The 16,300-nt window shown below is 39.7% G+C and overlaps 1 protein-coding gene across 2 annotated transcripts in view; it reads left to right on the forward strand.

The window, feature by feature from the left end:
- Positions 1-16,300, forward strand: part of GSDME (gasdermin E) — a 74,795-nt gene that overhangs the window by 11,144 nt on the left and 47,351 nt on the right. The window contains exons 2-3 of one of the 2 annotated variants that reach the window (XM_032304781.1): positions 1,523-1,752; positions 4,637-4,829. In XM_032304781.1, the coding sequence (XP_032160672.1) occupies positions 1,542-1,752; positions 4,637-4,829 (404 nt within the window). In that variant the 5' untranslated portion in view covers positions 1,523-1,541. Of the gene's footprint in view, positions 1-1,522; positions 1,753-4,636; positions 4,830-16,300 lie in introns of those variants that run through there. The other variant, XM_032304783.1, reaches the window with a different exon arrangement.

Below are 16,300 nucleotides of genomic sequence, written 5' to 3' on the forward strand. Positions count from 1 at the left end.
GTGATTTTATACCTATGTGGCTGCCAGATACCAGGAGAGAAATACAAATGACACACATTTGTTGTCCATTAGATATTTTAACCTTTGACCGTGGATAATTTTTTTTTAAAGATTTTATTTATTTATTTGACAGGCAGAGATCACAAGTAGGCAGAGAGGCAGGCAGAGAGAGAGAGGAGGAAGCAGGCCCCCTGCTGAGCAGAGAGCCCGATGCGGGGCTCGATCCCAGGACCCTGGGATCATGACCTGAGCCGAAGGCAGAGGCTTTAACCCACTGAGCCACCCAGGTGCCCCGACCGTGAATAATTTTTAAAAAATCTGATTTCACTTATGCTTTTGAATAATGACTATATATGCGTGTACTTGTGTGTTTGCACATATGTATATATTTGTATGTGTATAGGCTGGGTGCAGTTTATATATTGTGAATTGTTTATAACCTTTGCCCATGTTTCTACTACAGTATTTTAAAAAAACAACTTGTAAAAGATTTTTTTATATATTAAGTATTCTCGTTCTTCATTATAAATATTAAAAGTATTTTCTCAGTTTGCCATTTGTCTTCCTAAAGGCCTTTCTCATCCTACAATTGAAAAAAATATTTGTCTGCATTTTTTCTGGTCTTTTATGGTTTCATTTTTTCCTCAAAAAAACCCTTCTAATCCATTAAGAATTCAGTGTTGTGTACGGCATAAGATAGGAATCTGGCTTTATTTTTTCCAGATGATTAGCCAATTCTTCTAACACCATTTATTGAACAGTCTATACCTCTTCCACCTAATGCACGGTTTTATATCTGCCAATGTGTTTCTTCTTTTTCCCTCCAGCTGAGGAGTGACTGGGTCTTCATTTCTGGATTAAAAAGTAATAGTTCCTTGGCCTTTGTGAATAGGGGAAATCACACAGTGTGGAGAAAAAGCACGTTGACCCTTTAAAAAAAAGTGGTCATATCTTTGTATGTTATAAATTAGGGTAGTCTGTTGGTCAACAAATATCCTCAGATCTCTACCTATTAGATACATGGTACCATTGTATTTCCTGACCATTCTGGCTAGCTGAGGCATGACCAGTCTGGCAAATTTTGAGTGGACATGACGTGTGTTAGTTTTGGGCCAGAGCATTTAATTGCTGGTGTGAGACTTTCCAGAACCCGTCATGTTGGATGGTGGCTGCCCCTTCAGTCTGGATCACTGAATGACTACGATAAGAAAAGCTCTCCTGTCCTCACTACCAGATATAGTGACCAGTAAATAAAGCTTTCTTGGTATAAGCCACGAATATTTGGAGGTTCTTTATGTCAGAAGCGTAACTTGGCCTATCCAAACCTACGGAGTCTCTTTCAGTATTTCTGTTTGATTTCTTTGTCATCAACTGAACCCCCACTAGAGAGTTTTCTAAGGAGAAGGTATTCTTTAATATATAGTGATTGACACAAAGGAAAAATAAGGCGGTTTTAGAAAAAAATAAATGAAATAATAACTTCTTGTTTAATTTGGGGGGTAACTTTGATTTTTTTATCCAGGTAATCTGGAGCTCTCATAATGTTTGCCAAAGCAACAAGGAATTTTCTTAAAGAAGTTGATGCCGGAGGTAACCTGATTGCAGTATCAAACTTGAATGACTCTGATAAGTTACAACTTCTAAGTCTGGTGACCAAAAAGAAGAGATTCTGGTGCTGGCAGAGACCCAAGTACCAGTTTTTATCTGTCACCCTTGGAGATGTACTCACAGAAGACCAGTTTCTGAGTCCAGGTAAGTGTCTTTGGGTATATTCTACAGTTGGTTCCTGAAAAGATGATGATTCATCTTCTAGGCACATGGTGTCGTGAATGATCAATTGTAAGGTGAGACCTTACAATGAATTCTGTTTCTTTGCATACACTCTTAAAGACGTTTCTTCCCTTCCTCCCTTCCTCCCTCCCTTTCTTCCTTTTTTCTTACTTTCTTTTTTTTTTTAGATTTTATATATTTTTTTTGGAGGGAGGGTAAGGGACAAAGAGAGGAAGAGAGAATCTCAAACAGACTCTGCACTGAGCACAGTGCTGGAGGTGAGGCTCGAACCCACAATCCTGAAATCCTGACCTGAGCTGAAATCAAGAGTTGGACGCTTAACCGACTGAACCACCCAGGTGCCTCAAGGTACCGCTTTTTAAAAATGAACAAAATTCTACAGGCCAGACAAGAGAAGTTATAGCTTAATTAAAAAAAAAAAATTGCAGTTTTGAGTATTAAAATAATATGCCCATTGTAAGTGTTGTGGCCGCCCAGCATAGATAAGATGGATCTGTCACCCAAAATCTGATTTAGTGTTGAAGTTGATGATGCCACTATCCATCAGAAGGGTGTGGAAAGTTTTGTTATTCACATAAGGGAGCTTTCTGGTGAGAGCAGAGCAGTCAGGCTCTCAAGCTAGTATAAAAATAGCTAGAGAAGAGGGAAGGTAAAGAAATAAAATTTCTGTGTAGCACTTTGTATGATCTAGAACTGTTCCTTTTATCAGAAAATGACATTGTTCTGGCCTAAACCCAGTGGACATATTGAGCACGTGCTATGTGCCAGGCTCTGTGTTATGTGATTTACGTACATCAGCATGTAACAGAATCCATCAGGAAGGTGGTATCTCCAGATCACAGCTGAGAAGACGGAGGTTCAGAGAAATGCGTGGTAGCCAGTTCTTCTAGGTAGGGATAGTAGAATAGTGATTAAAATCTGGAGTTCTTAACCAGTGTTCTGTGCTACTTCCCAACACATTTCCCAAAATGTTTGTATTCCATAAGATATAAATAGGAAAAGATTTGGGATTAAAGGCATTTTCATGGTTGTCTTATTTTTGGTGGTGGTGGTGACAGAGATGATTCTCTATTTCGTAAATTGTGAAGATAGTGATTGATGATAACTTCAGCCCTTGCTGAGGAATGGTTTCCTTGACTGAAGTGAAGGAAATACAAGTGTAGGTGGCAGTGAGTGGATGGAAAGAAGTCTTGCAGACTTCAGACAGACTTGAATCTCTTAGAAGTACAGCCAGGAGCCCAGGAGAGCCTTGGGTCAGGGAAGTGGAAAAAGCCAAGTGTAAAGTTCCTAAGAGGCTCTAAATACAGTTATATCAAATGACAATGACTGACACTATTTTTATGGTGGTATTTGGCTGGATTAAAACTGAGAACAGTAGAAATCTGGAGATAAGAGCAGGGGGCAGTTCTCAGGTGAGATCAGCACGTATTTATCTTTGGTGTCCGTATAAGAATGGCAGGTCTTGAAGGCAATGTGCGGGTCCCCTGGGTGTGACCAGGTGAGGAACACAGTAATTCCCAGAGGACTTGACTGAAGCTGGGACACCTGGATGGCGGGGAGGTGGCATCTTCCCAAGTCTGGGAAGCCAGAAAGGGCGGGCAGAGAACCTGGAACTCGTCTGTCCGAGGACAGTGTTTGAGTGAGAGGGAGGCAGGGAGGGACTGACTATCTGAGGAGAGATAAGGTATTGTATGATAAGGAATGAAAAGGCTGGGTAGAGGTCAATGTAAACAGGTGAGCCTGGATGCCTGGGTGGCTTAGTCAAGCCTTAGACTCACGATTTCAGCTTGGGTCCGGAGCTCAGGGTGGTGAGATCCAGCCCCCAGTCAATCCTGCATCCATGCTGGGTGTGGAGCCTGTTTAAGATTCTCTCCCTCTGCCCATGCTATCGCTCTAAAAAATAAATAAATAAAAATAAAAAATAAACAAGTAAGTACGGGAAAGGAAATTTTTTCATAGAGATGGTAGTGAAGGCCAGGGGAACGTCCTCCCAGACTGGTGGGTGGGAAGGGGAGATGCCCGTGCTCCACAGGGCTGAGTAAGGCAGACCACTCAAACATGGGTCAGGAGCAGAACTGCTGTTTTCACTCTGCTTCGGTGTCCTCCGCATGCAGTTCCTTTACAGTCTTCACACATTTAAAATATTCTATTTAGGAGCACCTGGGTGGTTCAGTGGGTTAAGCCTATGCCTTAGGCTCACGTCCTGATCCCAGGGTCCTGCGATGGAGCCCCGCTCTCTGCTCAGCGGGGAGCCTTCTTCCCTTCTTCTCTCTCTCTGCCTGCCTCTCTGCCTACTTGTGATCTCTGTCAAATAAATGCATAAAATCTTTAAAAAATATATAAAATATTCTATTTAAAAAAATTCTATCTGAATAGTGGTTAAATGGATGCTTGCTTTAAAGTTTTTTTACTTATTTATTTTTAAGTAATCTCTATAGCCATTGTGGGGTTAAACCTCACAACCCTGAGATCAAGAGTTGAGTGCTCTGCCGACTGAGCCAGCCAGGGGCCCCAGGATGCTGGCTTTAAACTTGTTAAACTCTTCAGATACTTGTGGTGCCCGTCTACATATGTATATATTGGAAATGAAAGACGAAATAAACAAAAACAGCACCCAATAGAGCCCCCTGGCCACCAGCCCTATCCCTCTCTCAGTCAGTACCTCGGGGTGCTAGCTCCATTTTGGTTTGAACATACACCGAGCATGGCTGCCAACTTTCCATTTTGAATGGAAATTCAAAATTTTTTTCCTGTGGTTTTCCATAGGATTGGGAAGGTAGGTGACCTAAGGCAGCTAGGTGGCCAAATTATCCTCAGACTCCTTTGCCTGTGTCATTCACTCCAGTGGTCGTGGAGTCGGACTTTGTGAAATATGAGGGCAAGTTTCAAAACCATGTGAGCGGGACCATTGAGACGGCACTAGGGAAGGTCAAGCTGAATGTTGGAGGCAAAGGACTTGTGGAAAGTCAGTCTTCTTTTGGAAGCCTGAGGAAGCAGGAGGTGGACCTGCAGCAGCTCATCAGAGATTCCACTGAGAGGTAATGACAATTCTGTTTGGCATTTTGGATTTGACACGTATCTCATTCAGTGGGACCTTTGTAAAAAGGGTGACTGATGGGAACTTTGCCCCAAAGCAAAGTTGCTTTGATTGAGTGTTGGGTTGAAACTTTCTGAGAGCTCATCCTTTTAGCCTGCAATTTATTCATTGTTCTTAGCTGGAGTGGGGAGAAGTGGAAAATATTGTTATTTTATTTTTTTGATTGAAGTGTAATTGACATATAATGTTGTATTAGTTTCAGGTGCACTACATAATGATTTGTTATTTGTCCCTATTGCAAGGTGAACACCACATCTATCTACCACCATATGTAGTTGTAAATACATTTTTTCTTGCGATGAGAGCTTTTAAAATGTATTCTCTCGGCAACTTTCAAACATGCAGTATGACTGACTATAGTCAGTGTGTTGTATCTTACATCTTTCACAGCTGAATGTTTGCACTTTTCCATCGTTACCCATTTTATGTACCTCCACCCTCTACCTCTGGCAACCACTAATCTGGTCTCCGTATCCATGAGCTTGTTTGTTTTGATTCCATATATAAGTGAGATTGGGTTCTTCTTGTCTTTCTGTGTGGCTTATTTCACTTGGCATAATCCCCAGCTCCATCCATGCTGTTCCAAATGGCAAGATTTCCTTCTTTTATGTGGCTGAATACTACTCCATCGTGTATGTGTTAAGTTAGCTACCTGACTCTATTCCAGGAGTGTCCGAGAACTCAACTCAGTGCTGGTACTTTCTGCCTACAGATAGTATCAGCTTCATAGGGTAAGGGTTCAGTCCTAAAAAGACTGTCTTCCACCCTCAGTCTGTGTTGGATGCCAGCAGCCAGCCCGGGCTGTTCCTTGTGCTTCTGATGATGAGGCATGCAGGTTGGAGATTCCCATGCCCCCATCCTTGGACTTCATATGTCCTTCACAAGTCCAGGTTGTCAGCTATACTTCTGACCAACTGGCTAAAAATCAGATTCCGTGACCCGCTCCTTGAGTTCAGTTAATTTGAAATATGAAACATTTTATATAGGAGATCACTGTTTTATTACAAAAGGATAATAACTCAGGAACAGCCAGGTGGAAGAGATGCATGGGGCATGGTATGGGAAAAGTCATGGAGCCTCCCTGCTCTCTCCAGGTCACCACTCTTTCCAAATCTTCATGTGTTCCCCAATCTGGAAGCTCTCTGAGCCCCATCTTTTTGGGGTTTTATGGAGGCTTTATTACACAGTCAGAATTGATTACACCCTCATGGACCATTTGGTGATTGATTGAGCCTCCAGCCCCTCTCCTCTCCCTAGAGGTTGGAGTGGGGGTACTGAAAGTTAAAACCTTCTAATTACAGCTTGACTCCCTAACCAGCCCCCCTCTTTAGGTTACCTCAGGCTTTCCCAAAGTCACCACATTAAGATAACAAAAGACACCTTTATTGCTTTTATCGCAGGAAATTCCACAGGTTTTAGAAGCTCTGTGCCAAGAACTGGGTTGAAGACCAAATATATATTTCTTACTATAAACCACAATATAACATATATATATACTATAATTCTTTATCCATTCATATATCCATGGATGCTTAGATTGTTTCTATATTTTTGCTATTCTAAATAATGCTGCAGTGAACATCGGGGCACAAATCTTTTTGCAAAAATGTTTAAATACTTGGCATAAGTACATAATTCTGGATTCTGGATAATACTTGGCATAAGTGAAAATTCTGGATCGTATGGTAGTTCTATTTAAAATTTTTTTTTTTAAAGATTTTATTTATTTATTTGACAGATCACAAGTAGGCAGAGAGGCAGGCAGAGAGAGAGAGGAGGAAGCAGGCTCCCTGCTGAGCAGAGAGCCTGAATTGGGACTCGATTCCAGGAACTTGGGATCATGACCTGAGCCAAAGGCAGTGGCTTAACCAACTGAGCCACCCAGGTGCCCACTTCTTGTCTTTTTGATACGAGCTATTCTAACAGGTGGGAGGTGATATCTCATTGTGGCTTTGATTTATATTTCCTTTTTTTTTTTTTAAGATTTTATTATTAGAGAGAGAGAATATGAGATGTTGGAGGGCTAGAGGGAGAAGCAGACTCCTCATTGAGCAGGGAGCCTGATGTAGGATTCGATCCTGGGACTCCCACCTGTTTCCACCTGAGCTGAAGGCAGACACTTAGCTGACTGAGCCACCCAGGTGCCCAGATTTGCATTTCCTTGATGAGTGATACTGGGCATCTTTTCATGTGGCTATTGGCTATTTGTATGTCTTCTTTGGAAAAATGTCTAGTCAGATCTGCGCATTTTAAAAATTGGATTTCTTTTTTCTGTTGAACTGTATGAGTTCTTTATATATTTGATGTATTAACTCTGTATCGGGTATATGATTTGCAAATACTTTTTCCATTTAGTAGGTTGCCTTTTCATTTTGTTGATGGTTTCCTTTGTTGTGCAGAAAGAAGTATTTTAGTTTGATGTAGTCCCATTTGCTATTTTTCTTTTGTTGCTTTTGCTTTTGGTGTCAGATTCAAAAACTAATTGCCAAGGCTGATGTCTAAGAACTTACCATCCATGCTTTCTTCTGGGAGTTTTATGGTTTCAGGTGTAACATTAAAGTCTTTAATTACTTTGAGTTAATTTTTGTGGATGATGTAAGATAGTAGCCCAGTTTCATTCTTTTGCATATGGCTCTCCAGTTTTTCTAATACTATTTATTGAAGAGACTGTCCTCTCCCCATTTTATATTCTTGGCATCTTTGTCATTAATGAAATGACTGTATGTGCACGGTTTTATTTCTGGACTCTGTATTCTGTTCCTTTGATCTGTATGTCTGTTTTATGTCCAAGTCTTAATGTTTTGATTAGTGTAGTTTTGTAATATAGTTTGAAATAAGACAGTGTGATATCTCCAGCTTTGTTCTTCTTCCTGCTACTCAGGAGTTTTTGTGGTTCTGTTCAAATTTTAGAATTTTTAGAGGTTTTTTTTTTCTTTCCTGTGAAAACTGCATTGGAATTTTGTTAAAAGATTTTATTTATGGGATGCCTGTGTGGCTCAGTTGGTTAAATGGCTGCCTTTGGCTCAGGTCATGATCCCAGCAAACTGGGATTGAATCCCACTTTGGGCTCCTTGCTCTGCAGGGAGCCTGCTTCTCTCTCTGCCTCTGCCTGCCACTCTGCCTACCTGTGCCCTCTCTGTCTCTCTGACAAATAAATAAAATCTTGAGGAAAAAAAAAAAGATTTTATTTATTTATTTTACAGAGAATGAGAGACAGAGCATGAGTGGGAGTGTGGGGAGAAGGCAGAGGGAGAAGCAGATTCCTTGCTGAGCAGGGAGTCCAGCATGGGACTTGATCCCAGGACCCTGGGATCATGACTTGAGCTGAAGGCAGATGCTTAACCAACTGAGCCACCTAGGAGCCCCAATACATTCAAATTTTGATGGGAATTACATTCAATCTGTAGGTTGTTTTGGATAGTAGGGACATTCTAGTGATATTCTAAACCATGAGCATAGAATATCTTATTATTTATTTATTTTTCAATTTATTATTTATTTTAAAGATGTTATCTCTGTCAAATAAATAAATAAAAAGTAGGCAGAAAGGTAGGCAGAGAGAGATGGGGAAGCTGGTTCTCTGCTGAGCAGAGAGCCTGATGCAGGGCTCAAACGCAGGACCCTGGGATCATGACCTGGGCCGAAGGCAGAGGCTTTAACCCACTGAGACACCCAGGTGCCCCTTTTTCAATTTATTTTTATCAGAGGCTTACAGTTTTCAGTGTACAGAATATTCATCTCTTTGGTTAAATTTATTCTTAGGTATTTTCTTCTTTTTGATGTAATTATAAATGGAATTATTTTAATTTCTCTTTTGGAATGTTCATATCCGTGTATAGAAATGCAGCAGACTTTTGTGTATTGAGTTTGTATCCTGGAACTTGGCTGAATTTTTTTATTAGTTCTAACAGTATTTTGGTGGGGTTTTTAGGATTTTCCGTATGTAATATCGTGTCATATGCAAATAGTAGTAGTTTTATTTCTTCCTTTCCTGTGTGGTGGCATTTTATTTCTTTTTCTTGTCTAATCACTCTGGCTAGGATTTCTAGTACTATGTTGAATAAAGTAGAGAGAGTGAGCATCCTTGTTCCTAATCTTAGAGATAAAGCTTTGGATTTTCACTGTTGAGTGTGGATTTTCACTGTGAGCTTATCATATATATGGCCTTATATTGAGGTATGTTCCCTTCATATCTACTTTGTTGAGAGGTTTTATCATATAGGAATATTGAATTTCATTAACACTGCTTTTTCTGTATCTATTGAACTGATTGTATGATTGCTATGATTTCATTTTGTTAGGGTAGTGTATCACATTGCTTGATTCATGGATCTCGAACCATCCTTGCATAGCTGGAGTAAATCTGACTTGATCATTATATATGATTCTTTTAATGTGATGTTTTCTTCAGTTTGCTAATATTGTGTTGAGGATCTATGCATCTATGTCTATCATGGATATTGTCCTGCATTTGAGCCCCGCATCAGGCTCTCTGCTCAGCAGGGAACCAGCTTCCCCATCTCTCTCTGCCTACCTCTCTGCCTACTTTTTATTTATTTATTTGACAGAGATAACATCTTTAAAATAAATAATAAATTGAAAAATAGATAAATAATAAGATATTCTATGCTCATGGTTTAGAATATCACTAGAATGTCCCTACTATCCAAAACAACCTACAGATTGAATGTAATTCCCATCAAAATTTGAATGTACTGGAGCTCCTAGGTGGCTCAGTTGGTTAAGCATCTGCCTTTAGCTCAAGTCATGATCCCAGGGTCCTGGGATCAAGTCCCATGCTGGACTCCCAGCTCAGCAAGGAATCTGCTCCTCCCTCTCCCTCTACCTTCTCCCATGTTCGTTCTTTTTTAAATTGAGGTATAATTGACATGCAACATAGTATTAGTTTTGAGTGTACAATATGATTCCATATTTGTATATATTGTGAAATGATCACCACAATAAGTCTTGTTAACATGTGTTACCCAACTGACCTATAATTTTCTTTTCTGTGATATTCTTGTCTAGTTTCAGGTAATGCTGCATTTTAAAATGAATTTGGAAGTGTTCTCTCCTTTTCTGTTTTTTGGATGAGTTTGAAAAGGATTGCCATTCTTTAAATGCATGGTAGACTTCACCACTGAGGCTCTTTGGTTGACTTTTATTTGTTGGGAGATTTTGATTAGTAATTCAGTCTCCTTATTAGTAACTGGACTGTACAGATTTTTTATTTCTTCCTGATTTAGTCTTAGTAGGTTGTAAGTTTCTAGGTGTTTATTCTTTTCTTTCAGGTTGTCCAGTTCGTTGGTGTATAATTGTTCATTGTACTGTCTTAAGATCCTTTGTATTTCTATGGTATCATTTTGAATATGTCTTCTCTTTCATTTCTGATTTTATTTATTTGAATCCTCTCTTCCCGGTGAGTCTAGTTAAAAGTTTGTCAATTTTGTCTGTCTTTCTAAAGAACCAGCCATTAGTTTCATTGATATTTTCTATTGTCTTATTAGTCTCTATTTCATTTATTTCTGCTCTCATCTTTGTTATTTCCTTTCTTCTATTAATTTTGGGCTTTGTTCTTTTTCTAATTCCTTGAGGTGTAATGTTAGGTTGTTTATTTGAGATTTTTCTTGTTTCTTGAGGTGTAGACATTTATTGCTATGTATTTCCTTCTTGGAACTTTTGCTGCATCCCATTAGTATTATATTTCTGTTTTCTTTTGTCTCAAGATTTTTTTTTTAATTAATCTTTTATTCTTTCACACATTGGTTGTTCCATAGCATGTTCTTTAATCTCCACATCTCTGTGAATTTTTCAGTTTTCTTCTGGTAATTGAATTTAGTTTCATACTGTTGTGCTCCGAAAAGATTCTTGATGTGATTTCAGTCATCTTAAATTTATTAAGAATTGTCTTGTGGCATAACATAATGGTCTATACTGGAGAATGTTCCATATGAACTTGAGAGGAATGTGTATTCTGCTTTTGGATAGAATATTCTATATATATCTGTTAAGTTCACCAGGCCTAACATGTCATTTAAGGCTGATACTTCCTTCCTGATAATCTGTCTGAGATGATCTATCCATTGATGAAAGTGAGATATTAAAGCCCCATACTATTATTGTATTGCTGTCAATTTTTTTCTTTAGGTCTGTTAATATTTGCTTTATGTATTTAGGTACTCCTTTGTTAGGTACATAAACATTTACAAATGTTATATTCTCTTGTTGGGTTGACTCCTTTAACATCAAATAATGCTCTTTGTTTTTTATCACAGTCCTTGTTTTAAAGTCTTTTTTGTCTGCTCTAGCTAGCTTAGCTTTCTTTTGGTTTCCATTTATATGTAATATCTTTTACCAGAACTTCACTCTATTTGTGTCTTTATATCTTAAGTGAATCTCTTGTAGGCAGTATATAGATGGGTCTAGAGTGTTTGTTTTTTTTATCCATTCAGCTACTCTGCATTTTTATTGGAGAATTTAGTCCATTTACATTTAAAAGAAGCACTCTATTAGCAATAATCGTGCCTTAGATAAACCTCATAATGCCTCATATGATACTGCCACTATGCAAAGCTTAAGGGAAGCACTCTAAAAGAATGTTACTTCAGGCAAATATCTACTTTTTAAAAAAAGTTATGCTATTTATTGAATGCCAATGAGGAGAATGCTATGACCTACATTTTTAAATATTGATATCAGAAGCAAGAAAATGACAGTCCTGTCTGGTTCCTGCTAGCTTTCTGATTAGGAAAAGAAGAAAGCAAATTAGGGGCTTTAGCAGAAGAGCTGGTTTTCAACTAGGAGATCTTGAAGAAAACCCCACAGTTATTCCTTGCTTAGCTTGTAGTAAATACTTTTTACTCCATATAACTCATTCTTTTTACCTTATGTCTATTGAACAGTTGATAAGAAATTTTGTTGAGTGCCACTATGTGCCATGTACTGTTCTACATGTTTGGGATGCTGCAGTGACCAAAATGCCAACATTTCTGCTGTTTAATCTAGTGGGGAGAGACACAAAATGTACAACTCAGTGCAGTATATACTAGGTTGATGGGGATTGGTTTTATGGAGAAGAATATAGCAAGAAGGGCGTGCTAGGAATGGGGTTTATGATTTGAAAAAGTGGCCATAGAAGGCATTGCAGGGAAGTTGGCATCAGTGCAAAGATTTGAAGGAGGACAGATTCAAGTACAGGGGTATCCTGGGCAAGAGTGTTGTGGGCAAGGGCCAATGTGGCTGGAGTAAGTAAGCTGGGCAGGAGAAAGGGAGGCCTGGGGGGGTAAAAGGAGTGGATGACAAGTTCTACAGGGACTTGCAGGCTGCTGGAAAGACTTCAGCTTTTATTCAGAGTGAGATGGGAAGCCACCAGAAGAATTTGAGCAAGAAGTGACATGGTGGGACTCATTTTTTAGAGGGATCTTTCTGGCTGCTGATTTGAGAAGAGAGTGGATGAGTGGAAGCAGGGAGTCCAGTTGAGAAGTTTTTGCAGTCATCTTCACGAGAGCTGATGTTTTCATTTGTATGTTAACATATGTGTATTTTTCTGTGTAGTTTTATCTCCCTTTTTCTATCTTTCATTCTTTTTCTTTTTACTCTTGCTCATTTAAAACAGAAAATGCAACTCCAAATGAAGAGAAAACTCACTTGCATTTGTAGATAGGTGGTTTATTTTCACTTTTCCAACATTTTTAGGATTATATGAAATAAGAAATACATTCACTCATTGAACACAATTATGTTTAAAAAAATTAATGAGTAAATACTACCATAAAAGTCAAGTATCAAGCATTTAGTGGGTGGATTTTCTATAGACCTTGAGAACACTGAGGCAACTTCAGTCTTCAAAGCTTATTCACTAACCACTGGTGCTTAATGGACTTGAAAGACCTTGGCCATTATTTACTTCCTCCTAGTACTTCCTAGGACTCTAAGACTCTGGCAGGAATCTCCCTTTGGTCAGAAAAATTTAAGCTCTCTCTGATGATACTGGGTGGAAGGGACAGCCACCTCATTCTGTGACAGTCATAATCTTTATTTTCCTTTCTCTGTGGCTTTTTTCTTTGCTAGGGAGGCATTTTCCTTTTCTACTACAATACTTTGGGATTCACCAGAAACACATCTGTTGTTTATCTGAAAATAAAATTTATCTGGGCATCATCTATTTTTATTTACTAAGTTTGGCAAATAAGGAGGAAGGAGTACAGGTGGGCTAGGAGTGTCCAGGGGCCTCTGATGCTCAGTCATCAAATCTCTCTGGTTGAGCCCTTTTGGGAAGTTTTGTTACTTCTATTTTTTTTTTTTAAATTTTTAAAGGTTTTTTTTGTTTGTTTGTTTGTTTTAAGATTTTATTTGTTTGTTTGACAGAGAGCTCACAAGTAGGCAGAAAAGCAGACAGAGAGGGGGGAAAGCAGGATCCCTGCTAAGGAGTGAGCCTGATGTGGGGTTCAATTCCAGGACCCTGAGATCAGGACCTGAGCTGAAGGCAGACACTTAACCCACTGAGCCACCCAGGTGTCCCTTGTTACTTCTTTTGTTTTATTTATTTTTTATTTTTTTATTTTCAGCGTAACAGTATTCATTATTTTTGCACCACACCCAGTGCTCCATGCAATCCGTGCCCTCTGTAATACCCACCACCTGGTACCCTGACCTCCCACCCCCACCCCTTCAAACCCCTCAGATTGTTTTTCAGAGTCCATAGTCTCTCATGGTTCACCTCCCCTTCCAATTTCCCCCAACTCCTTTCTCCTCTCTAACTCCCCATGTCCTCCATGCTATTTGTTACGCTCCACAAATAAGTGAAACCATATAATTGCCTCTCTCTGACTTATTTCACTCAGCATAATCTCTTCCAGTCCTGTCCGTGTTGCTACAAAATACTTCTGTTTTGTGACCCAGGTTTGGCAATGCTTTATAATCGTATTTCCCAGTATAGGTTTTCCAAACCCTCTTTGTGATTCAGGTGTAGAAAATGATGCCAACAGGAAGCATATGGAAAGGGGTCAGTTAGTAGAGATAGGAGAAAATATTCGGAAGGGAAAGAAGTTCCTGCCAGAAGTTGTAAGTGGGAAGCCAGGGAGAGAGGAAGGGAAGGAAACAAGCCTCTACTGAGCACCTGCTGTGTGCTAGGCACTTTAAGGCACAGACACAAAGTGTGCATTTACTCTGCACAATTCTCTTCTTTTTCACTTAGGATCTAAGGTTCAGAAGGAAAAGTAACTTGTTTTCAGTCCCTGAGCTCAATTTGGATGCTGGAGCTGGGATTCAACCCAGGATTTCCTGGCTCTAAGTTTCCCATTCTTTCTTCAAAATTGTGTTTAAGTGACTGTGAGGCAAAGAAACTGGCTGAGGTAAAAGTAGCTAATGTTCTGGCACAGAATGGAAAGGTAAAGCATGAATCCAGGTTCCCATCACAGTGGACTAGACATTTGTGAGCAAGCCCAGCGCGTGGCTAGGCCTGCCCACCTGGAGGAGCTGTACACAGGGAGATCACCTCAGGAGGGTCTGTAGAAGCTTGTTCATTGTAGATGTGATGAAGGTGGCGAGGTGGAGGTGAGGAAGAAGGTGGCACTAGGAAAATGGGAAGGAAGACATTTAATATCGAGAAATAGATGAGTCTTCTGACAGAGTCAACTCCTCCTTGTTCTGTTGCTAAGAGGTAAAGGTGAGTTACAGAGGGAGGGGATGGATGGCAAGGGAAGACTCTCCCAGTCATGGGACAGAGATCATGTAGAGCTAATGTTCTTACTTCATGCTGGAGTCATAAATTCTTATCTACATCATCTGCCTGTCTTTGGACTCCTACAACATCATTGGATTGATAAGGCGCTGTCTGACATATGTGTGGCCTTGGGAGAGGTAATTAGTAATGCTTAAGTACTGTACGTTCTTGAGGACTTATTTGCAGTCAATCATTTTATTTCAGGTAATTTAGATAACTTGTCATCTGTGTAAAAGATATTTTAACGCTTAGAATTCAGAGTATTAGCTTTATTGTCCATGAAATGTGTGTACCTCTCAAAAACTTCCTCTATTCTTGAAAAAACGGGCACCTGCATATACAACATTTATCTAGCCTTGTTGAGCGTGAAGGTATTCTACTGGAATTAACCTTCTAGACACCTGGAGCTGACCTCTTTGAATGAGAGCTCTGTTTATCTTTAAATATTCTTTTTTTTTTTTGTTAAAGATTATTTATTTATTTATTTGACAGACAGAGATCACAAGCAGGCAGAGAGGCAGGCAGAAAGAGAGGAAGGGAAGCAGGCTCCCCTCTGAGCAGAGGGCCCGATGCGGGGCTCGATCCCAGGACCCTGGGATCATGACCCGAACCGAAGGCAGAGGCTTTAACCTACTGAGCCACCCCGGCGCCCCTATCTTTAAATATTCTTGATGGAAAACCATGCTATGATAGATCAGGGACTTCTTTTTTAAAAAATTTTTAAATGGAGAATACCATGTTTATTGAGACATTTTCATAATGATTTGGATTCATGTTTTATTCTTAAGATCATCACTATTTTGTAATAAACTCTCATTTTTCTGCCTTGTCTCCCATTGTGAGCAGCTGTCTGTTGCTGCCTCAGGTATAACCACCGCACCCCACACCATCTCTGCCTCTGATCTCCTAGGGTCTTGGGGAGGTTTATTTCTGGTAAATAACTTCTATAACTTGCTATGTCACTTCTGCCTCTGGTCTGTTTTCTCAGCTGTTGCTGAAGCACCTGGACTAGATGACCTTTGAGGGTTTTCTCCTGGCTAAATATGAGAAGTGAGTGGACTCCAGAGTACACGCATCAGCCCCTTCTCCCTGAGATCGGGCCCTGGTTTCAGCTGATTTCCAGGGCAGATACCATTCTCATTCTCTGTTGTATTTTAAAGCAAATTCTAGTAAAACAGATTCAATTTCTGAATGAATACCTGATAATTAGAAGTTTGGCTTTTCATTAAGAATTCCAGCTTCTAAGTGATGTGCCACTAATATATCATGCCAGCAGTGGTCTGGCAACGACAAGCTTCCATAATTATTTAAAATATTTCAAAATTACACTCAGTCTTAGTGTATCTAAATACTTCCGAATTCTAAAAGTTTACACGCAAAAACTTTTATGTAAAAAAATTATTTTTAAAGATTTTATTTTATTTCTCAGAGAGAGAGAGAGCACACATGTGTGCATGCACAATTATGAGCAGAGAGAGAGGCAAGCTGTCCTTGAGCAGGGAGCCCGATGCAGGACTTGATCCCAGGGCCCTGGGATCATGACCTGAGCCAAAGACAGATGCTTAACTGAATGAGCCACCCAGGCATCCCGCACACAAGAACTTTTAAAAAGCTGCTCTTTCTTGCGGCCCACATCTGACCTCTCTAAAGTTCCTACCATAGCTCTCGTGAGCGCGTCCCCATGTGCT

Source organism: Mustela erminea, chromosome 11 (genome assembly GCF_009829155.1).
Source record: "Mustela erminea isolate mMusErm1 chromosome 11, mMusErm1.Pri, whole genome shotgun sequence".
Taxonomy (NCBI): Eukaryota; Metazoa; Chordata; class Mammalia; order Carnivora; family Mustelidae; genus Mustela; species Mustela erminea.